This window comes from Schistocerca americana, chromosome X, assembly GCF_021461395.2.
Source record: "Schistocerca americana isolate TAMUIC-IGC-003095 chromosome X, iqSchAmer2.1, whole genome shotgun sequence".
NCBI lineage: Eukaryota > Metazoa > Arthropoda > Insecta > Orthoptera > Acrididae > Schistocerca > Schistocerca americana.
The window spans coordinates 990,964,388-990,974,163 of record NC_060130.1 but is presented as its reverse complement, the minus strand read 5'-3'; the positions used below and the strand labels follow the sequence as shown (position 1 = coordinate 990,974,163).

The window sequence follows — 9,776 nt, the reverse complement described above, 5'->3', positions numbered from 1 at the left end:
CACCCGACATCCAAACATTAATATAATTTCATTTATTGCAAAATTTTTGCAACAGCAGCGAAGCATCATTTCTTGGTTGATCCACATCACAACAGGTGTCAACAGTTAGTAAACTACTAATACCACGTACCGTTTATTTGCGGATGAGTATTTTACTTAAAAAATACTGCAGTTACATTCAGATCTGTAATGCATTTTTTGTTGTTGTAACGAAAATGACAGATACTAACATCATGACATGTGGTTGGTCTTTATCGTACAATAAAACAGTTGTCTCTACGCACTCATAATGACCTGTCGCTTATTGAAAAAAATATTGGTTGTCGGAAGGTTTTCGGAAATAAAAAGTATTTGTAATTGCATTCTTCGTGCAGCAGCTAACTGACTGTTACAGAAAACGTAACTACACACACCACGCAATAAACATAGAATGTTGTTTTCAAGTTTTAAAATCGTATAGGTTATTGCAAACTCTCGTGAAACACACAATGACGTCACGTTCGTCAGTTTTCGGCACCCATCGGGAACTGGGATTATACTCCCAGAATTCCGTAGTAGCAGATGTCCGCCATAAGTGCTTGGTACTGTATGTAGGAAAGGATCGTGTCAGTACGAGTCCCAGTACGGCCTCATGCAGCATTCTCCTTCGGAGATCAAGGAGAAGTTACTGAGGGCACTGGATAAGGAATACAATGTAAGGTTTTAAATACTGTCGAAACACATGAAACACCGAAATTAATAAAAATTACGAAGAAACTTAGCTAAATGCGCTGTGAAAGTGGCGTGTCTGACTCCAACTTGTGTTAGTTTTCCACTAGCTAAGGTAGAAATACACCCATATCAGACAAGAATTCCTTAACAGCAGTACCATAAATATATACAGGTTCATTCAGAAGCGTGATTTTGCTTAACATAGTGGAAGAGACGTCAAATTTCGTGTGTGGAAATTGGGTACACGGAGCTGTAAGAGGACAGTGTCTAGCCTAGACCTCCTCCTTACGCGGCACGGCGCGTGCGCACTGGCCAGTGGAGCATGGCCCGTAACATGTAAACTCAAGGCATTCACGTTGACTCATATTTCATACTGACAGCATATTAAACTACGTTTAATAGCCATAAAGTGTTATGGAGCCGTTAAAAATAACGTGCAAAGGATAATGAACCTAACAGTTGCTATATTCATTGTAATGTGCGGTGTTTTGGCATTATGATAAGTGAAACGTGCAAGTGAAGTATTGTGTGTTCTCCGTTTGTGGATAAAAACTGTGTTAATTACGTAAATAAAGTGATTTTGTACAAAGTAGATGCTCCCACAGAAGATTCCTTTCATGCATCATCCAGATTTACTGTGACGTGCCTTGTATCCTTCTTCCGTATCAACGTTTAAGGGATGTTCTCAAACTCATGACTTCAAAATCATATTTCTGTGTGTTTCTCTAATCTCAGGTAATTGTGAACACAAGTGTGCGAAAAGCTGTGTAATTGATTTGCGCCGATGCCAGAGTGAATTGCTTAAAAGGAAAAAAAAAAATGTTCGAAACTACTTTTGTACTGATGCATTTGAATATTGCAGATTACTTCAGGTACGTCCTGTTGTGGTTAACTGAACCATATGTGTAATTTTATTCGTATGATCTAGTTATCCGATGGAAGCCGTGGCCTATATGCATACAGTGTACAGTATTCAAAAGTAAATCGAACTCCTTGTTACATGTTGAGCAAAGTAAAGAAATGCATAAGGAGGCCAACGGGATTTCACCAAAAGATCTATTTCCATACACCAGGAAGCCTGAGCAAAAATGGAGCCCAGCAGAATATTTTTTACTATCCCAATGGGATGAAGGTTCCAGGTTGTAGGCTGGGAAGGTGTACTGGGTACTTTGCTGCAGCAGAACATAAAAAAGCACCTTTATTGAAAAATTAGATTTCAGCAAAAACTATCTTCAAGTAACTGCAAAAGTACAATTTGATGAAAAGCAATTTTTTTCGTTTAGATTTGCAGTCATCACAACTGACCCAGAACACAATGTGACAGTGCTAAACTTTGTCAGAACCTCTTTTGAAATCGGCACTTGTTACTTCTACATGTGCTAGATGTTTGTGTATTTACATACAGTGTTCAAAGACTGAACAGGTGATTTTGTTCACAAATAATGTTTGTATTGCTTAGTAGTAGTAGTAGTAGTCACAGTTTAATGGAATAAATTTCAGGGGGTTCTTGAGTTATGTAACTGGTCTGTTTCATTTATCAAAGATTAAAATTTTTCATGGACATGTCACAGAATAATAAAGGAAATATTTGATGTGATAATTCATACTTTTGGATGTTTTATTTAGTTAGGTAACTTCATTACCATTGGTTCTTGCATGTACATATTGATGTCACTTTAATTGTTTTCTGTACGAATTCCACAGTAAGTGCTAATACTTACTCCACAACTCTATTGTTGTGATAACACTTCACTTTGAAAAATATTTTTTTCACATTATTCCCTCTTTTCACATATAAAATTTATAAACCCATTTTGTCTTTTACATGTCCACAGATGGTAGCTATTGATGTCTTAAAAGATTACTTTCATAACAGAGTCAGTATGAGTAAAACTTCACAGGGAAAGGGTGAGGTAGCAGGTACAGAAATGTCAGCCACAGGAAGTTCAAAGTGTGTACCATGTTGCCATTAAATTTTATTAGTACTGGGGGCTGATACTTAAAACAATGCTATTAAAGATATTTGGTGTTATTGTTGGCACTGTAAAGACAGAGAAAGCTATTAATGTTTCTGTTCATGTAAAACATCCTGCAGGTATGTTAATCCACTGTGTAGATGTATTTAAATGCATATTTCTATGTGATACTGAAAGGAGAAGGCAGATGTGTGCTAGTTAAGTTGCAATCAGTGTAATGGTTAATTTGAGTGAAAGATAGTTAGTTTCTATCCCCATCTGCACAGGCTAATCTTCAACAGTCAGTGTAGCTTATAGATTTTCTGAAAGATTCATGTGTTAAATGATTGAATAAAATAAAATTATGAGATAAAGCTGCTCTTCCGTTAAATTAGATATTGATACTTTTCCTGTGTGCAGAACTGTTTATAAATTGGCTTTAAGTTTTCTTTGTGTTCGTCAGTTGCACTGAACGTGGTGCAGCTATATTGCAATGAATCATGTGGTGCTGCAATAAAGTGGTAGATTTTTAAAATTGCAAAACCCTTGATCCAAAATCCCTCATTTGCCATCCTAATTTGGTTTACTATGGCCTCTACAATGATGCCACCTGAGTGTGGTACACAGTGAAAAGACGATGATGGTCTTCTATGCAACAGAATTTCGACAAAGTACTAGGCCCTTTGCTCTTACCATCTGTAGGTGTTTGTTCGTCCTCACTGAAAAATGAATGTAACTCATTATGAAGTTTAAAAGAATTTTTAATATAAACTATTTAATTCTGTTTTGTATAGAGGCCTGAAAAGTGTAAACTGTTGCTTCTGCATGTCAGTTAATAAAGAGGAACTTGAAGAAATGACAGAATAGGTTCATGAAGAGAAATTGTAATGGTTTACTTGCTCATTGTGATAAATAACATTATTGAAGTGTATTGTGAAAACATATGGCACTGTTTGCACAAATTGTACCACCATGAAGGAATCTTCAAGAATTAAAATCATTAAATTTGTGGGACGTAGTGAAAAAATAAACTACACTGAACAACATAACAGCTTCACATTTTTAAAATACTGTGGAGACAACACTTGAACTAATCACTGGTGTGAAAGAGACAGAGAATGAATCTGTATTCTGTGTGAATGACTAGACTGGGGGGAAATTCTAGTATTTACAAGTTTATTGAGTCTTAAACATTCATTACAACATGTAGAGGAGTGGTGTTCCATCGAAATACTGCTCCAGATGGTGTCCCAACTTTCATGCTGGACATTGATTGGATCTGACACTTGACAAATTAACCTCTGTAATATCTTACCTGTACTTGGCCATCTCTCTGATCAATAATAGAAAGCAATACTTGATAAGGAATATTGTTATAGATTAGTGTTAAGTTGGTTCTTATTAATTATAGCTAGGGGTTGGATGTTGTGGGTATTCTACCCATCTTTTATGACCGCTGAAACATGAATTGTGAATATAGGTGTCAACAAAACTGTAGCTAGTATTGACCCAGTACTTGAAATGAAGCTCTACTGTCACTGGCTTGTAGATGATATGTGTCTGACATCACAGGTTTTGCTCTCTTAGTGTATGTTAGGTGCAGTATGTTTTCACGTGCATTATTTTGGTAGCCAGAATCATCGTTTCACACTGCAATGCACTGAAAGCTGTTTTGGAAGTTCATGAGACAGAAGCTGCATCAAACAATGTAGTAATACTACACCAGTAAAGGCTGCAGTTTCATGTTGGAGCAAACCATGTTCGGAAGGCTTACTATTTGCCTGCTACAGTAACATGACCACGTGGTAATTCTGGAATCAATTGTATATGAACATTTTTATGGGATATTTCTCATTGCCAGGAAATGTTGCAGACTGTTACCTTTTATGATTCAGAAGGCACTCCTCAGACCATGTACATGATATGTAATATTAAATTCACACACACTGTTCCCTGCCTATAAAGTCCTTCGAGATTGATACCATGCAGTATTTTATCCCCTATCAGACTTCTTAAGTAATAATGAAGTGTAAATCTAACTTACAGTGAATGAATAAAGTGAACTCATTTTTAAAATACTTGAGTTTCAGGCTAAATAAATTATTGCATTTTTAAAAAGGTAGGGGATGAGACCATACACATACTGAACATCATTTTGAAGAGACTTGCATCCACGTTTTAGGTGGAGTGGCTGTCCTGGAAATGACAGTGTAATAGAATTGTTCAGTGGATCATATTAGAAAATTACATATAATTTAACCTTTTCATACCTATGCTGCATAAAAAGAAGACTACGACCAGTCTTTCATTAATTTTCAGTATGTGGAAATTGAAATAATAATACACTCAAAAATTTTGTGTGTATATTTGTGACTGTAAAAGTCATAAATTAATCAATAGTATATGCTTGTGTGTGAGCATTGATAAGTACTAATTTATAAATAACAATGAATTGTATATGTCCAGCTGTTGCTGTTTGGCAAAATAGTATTCTTTCTGTACCCAACAGCTGGTTGAGATTTTGAGACTTCCATATGGACCACAGTGTTTTTTCTATTGTATGCCTTCACACATATTATTCTAGTGTCAAACAAGTAATTTTGAGTGTGCAGTAAAGATAAGCTTTTGAGGTTTTGCTGAAGGGCATTTAGCATTCTCTCAATTAACTGTTATTTATATTTACACTGTAATATCCATTCTTTACTTTCATTTTTGTGTTGTTAGTGTCTGTCTTCTACTCATGTACTGGGGAGGCAGCACTTGCCATTTCACGTAGCCTCTGTATCTCAAACTGAAAATAGCTTCTTTGAATTGGAGGTCAGGATATATATATAAAAAAAAAATCATGCAATAACTGTGTATTATTGTGGGTGAAATGCATCTGGTTGTTTTCCCTTTCTTTTCTGTATTTTGTGACAGCTCTGGTAACATTGTGTTGCATATTATTTTATTTGTAGATATTCACTACATTCCACAGTGGTGAACTGCCCAAAAGTAAAGATAAGGAAAAGGTTTTACACAATATTTGCTTAATTTACTCTTCTGCTGTACGAAATTTTCTCATACGACATCCATCTTTTGCTTAATTAGTTATGTAAATGGAACTGTAGTTTCCTGATTGACTCATATTATACTTAGGTGCTAACTTGTGCATAGTACATTCTTAAAGATGTTTGAAATTACAGGTTATTAATTATGGCGCTGTGGAAGAAGTTATTGGACTGCTGGAAAACACTCCAGTTACAAAGGAGGTGCTTGAGGTAAGATGTAGTAGTAGTTCATGGTTATTTCATTGAATATTTAATATCAGTTAGTGTTCAGTGGAATGTACACGTTTATCTTTTAGTGCTATCATTATATGCCGGCCGAAGTGGCCGTGTGGTTAAAGGCGCTGCAGTCTGGAACCGCAAGACCGCTACGGTCGCAGGTTCGAATCCTGCCTCGGGCATGGATGTTTGTGATGTCCTTAGGTTAGTTAGGTTTAACTAGTTCTAAGTTCTAGGGGACTAATGACCTCAGCAGTTGAGTCCCATAGTGCTCAGAGCCATTTGAACCATTTTGCTATCATTATCTATAACACAGTGTCATTGTAATAATTATAGGAGACTGCTGTGGAGAGTTTACCCTTTTTCCATTCCTTTGTGAATGCAAATATTTCATAGCTGATTGAATAATTCTACTACAGGTCTCTATTTATGAGAATTGTGCTGCATTTGGGATATTTCAACACTTCAGTGTGTAGGGTATCTAAGTAATCATAGTTTCAAAAATTACATAAGTGTGTATGAATTATCTGTTAAAAAATAGAGCAAAGTCTACCATTGGATAAGTAGAATGCCATTTTTAATAGCAATTACGTGTTCATATTCCGTGGTTTGCTTTGAACCTGTTATTTCATATGGGTAATTACAGAATGTATCATCAAACAGAAGTTGTACATTTTACCCAATGAAGGTTGCCATTGAAGTACTTGCTTATGTAGAATGTAATTTGTATGTTAAGAAAACACACACAAAAACCAAGTAATATTGACATCGGTGGGTTATGGAGAAATAGATGGAATGTGGGCTGGTTAGAGGGAGAAATAGGACAGCAGGGGATTAGAAAGATCAAGCTGGTGTGTAACATGTGCTTGCAGATAGCAGTTTCAGTACCATATTCATCTGAGAAAGTTACGTTCTTGTATATGTGTCCTCCTCGGTGCTCTCTGCAAGAACAGAACAAGATGCAAAGTCATGCTGAAAGAGGTTATTGAGAATGTACCTTAACTTGATTGATATTTCATTAGATCATCTTTGGAGAGCATATTGTAACCCTTGTAAGATTCATGAAGAGGAAGACCAGCCAGTTGTATACAAAGATCTTACCCCCATGAACTTGATAGAATTAGGATGACTTCTCCTTGCTGGACACTATTCTTTAATTTAATTGTTATTTTATTTGCTTTATTTTATGCCACTGGATGTTTGTGAATGATACCTGATCATAGAAAATGATGTTATACACATAACTTATTTATCGAAAAACAAAGTGAGGTGGTCCAGCGATGTGGAATAGGACTTATGTTTGGGGGATGACTGTTAAAATCCCTCTCTCACTATCCAGATTTAGGATTCATGGTTTCTCTAAATAACACATGCCAGATGACTGGATGGTACCATCAGAAAGCATGTGGCTGGTTTTCTTCCCTGTCTTGCTCCAATCTGATTTTGACCTCTGTCTGTAACGAGTGTATTGTCAACAGGAGATTATGCTATATCTTCCTTCCTCTTTGTTAAAAGAAAAATGACAATGTGTTCAGATATAAAATGCAAAACTGGCAACAAACATTCTGCTTTGAATTACTGATTGACTAAACACACTGTTTGTGGATAGATATTACAGGTATCAGGAATTTTTCATGAGCAGTCAAGGTCCAACATGGGATTGTTCAGATCTTTGTGTGTGTTGCAAGAAAGAAACTACTCTAAGCAAGGAAGCTGTTATGCCAGCAGTTTCTTATGATTATGATGATGATGATGACTAGTCTCCTAGCAAGTAAACAATCTTTATAAAATCATCTTAACACACTTCGGGGTACAAAATAACCCATGGCACCCAGTGTGCACACGGTTGGACATGGCCTTTTTTTCCCCCTTTGAGAACTTGCACAAATGTATCGATTCTGATTAACAATACTCTTATCTGGTTAGCATACAGTGTAAGTTGAGACATTTCTGTTGACTGCAGCTTCTTCCACAGCCTGCAGATCACAACAGGCTGAACCTTGAGACATGTTGCATTATAATGTCTTTGCCGTACTTCCAGTCTTTCAGCTTTGTACCAATTCATAGGAAAGAAGTAACTTGGTAGTCCATTTTGAATATATGTGCACAACAGAAGTGATGTAATAAGTGTTCAAGAACTGCAATGGCCAATGTGCATATATTTTCTGTTAGTTTGCTTTTCCTGTTTCTTTATTTGTATCACACAATGTAGAAGAGCCCATTAGTTTCACAAGAGATAAAAGGCATTGTGCGAATTGGGTAAAGCACATTTCTAGCTGTAGTAGTGTTTTATTGTGTTCTTTGTCTACCATAGAAGTTATTTCAGGCCATTGCTTAGCTACAGGAGGTGAAATTTCAGTACTGCTGATACACATAGAAAAGTTCATACAATCCTAGCTTGTAGAACTAATTATTTCTTGTTCTGGGAGGAAAGAGGGGTAAGTTGGGGAAGGTTGAAAAGGATCAGGATGACATTTAGATCCCAGAATGAGAGATGCCTACTTGTTGTGAGGTCAAGAGGAGACCACACTACATACCCCACACTTCTCACATAGGAAGGAACTGTTAATGCCAAAAGCTATGATAGTGTGTGTATGAATGAATGTATGTGTGTATGTATGTATGTCGGTCGGCAGCACTTAAATTTCATCTCTTGAAGGTAAGTATTGGCCAGCAATTCTATGTCATAATTTTATTGTTTTCTCAAGTGAATTTACCTTTTACACAACACAGAATTAATTCAGATAAGTTTGTAAAATGGACAACTTCTAGTAAGACCTTCCTGAGAAATTTGTTATTTAAAAAGTATTGAGGGAACAAAATGGCTGATCAAAGCACAAAAATGAAATTATCATTGTGGGCATGCTGTTTTCTGATACCAAATTATTTGTAGATGTAACGGGGCATGCTGAAAAATAATGCCTCGTAATTTTTTATTCTCTTCTCAATATCAGTTGAGGTATTACACATCATGCATATTACTTGGTTGACTTTTCAGCTTCACTGATGGAAGGTGCAACCCTCTGCCGCTAGAGGACTTCAAATTGTAGGATGTAACATGACGATGTGTAACATAACTATGCCAGTGCACAAAAAACTGCTTGCTGTAATTTAGTTTCTAAACACAGAAAAGTTGGCTCCAATTGAAATCCGTAGAAGAAAGAAAGCTGTGTATAGTGATCATTGTATTGACATCAGTAATGAGTGATGTTGGGTTGTTCGTGCTCATAAAGAAGACAACGGTGGTGCTAATCTCAATGTGTGTGACAGAGCACGAAGTGGATGACCGGACAGGATCACCGACACCAAATAAGTTCAAGGCCATGCCATTGGTAGGCAATGTCATGCTCACAGTGTTGTGGGATTTTCAAGGTGTAGTGTATTCGGAATTCATGCCTATAGGGATCACCATCAATTCTGCAAGGTATCATGAGTCACTCAGAAAACTGAAAGCACAAATTCGAACAGTTCATCCACACATGGAACACCCTCTCCTTCAACAAAATACCAGAACACACACGAGTGCTGAGACATATGCAACAGTCCATTGCCTTGGGTTCAGTGTCATCAGTCATCTTCCATGTAGTACCAACTTGACCCCATCTGATCTTCATATGTTTCCAAAATTTAAACAACACCTTCAAGGACCTCACATAGGTAGTTGTGGAGTGGTGCAAGCAGAGTTGAGGTTGTGGGTCAGTCAACCAAGTCAAACATTCTACCGTGACAATATCAACAGACTAGTCTGTTATTGGGAAAAATGTGTTTGTTGGTCAAGTGACTATGTTGAGAAGTAAATAGGTAGCCATGACGAATAAAGTGTATTTTACATAAAAAGCTTTAA

At 36.6% G+C, this 9,776-nt stretch overlaps 1 protein-coding gene across 1 annotated transcript in view; it reads left to right on the top strand.

The window, feature by feature from the left end:
* Window positions 1-402: 402 nt before the first annotated feature.
* The window catches only part of LOC124554811 (mediator of RNA polymerase II transcription subunit 26-like), a 51,075-nt gene continuing 41,701 nt past the window's right edge, over window positions 403-9,776 (top strand). Inside the window, 3 exon segments of the mRNA XM_047128469.1 lie at window positions 403-594; window positions 597-694; window positions 5,852-5,926. Coding sequence (XP_046984425.1) covers window positions 489-594; window positions 597-694; window positions 5,852-5,926 — 279 coding nt within the window. The 5' untranslated portion in view covers window positions 403-488.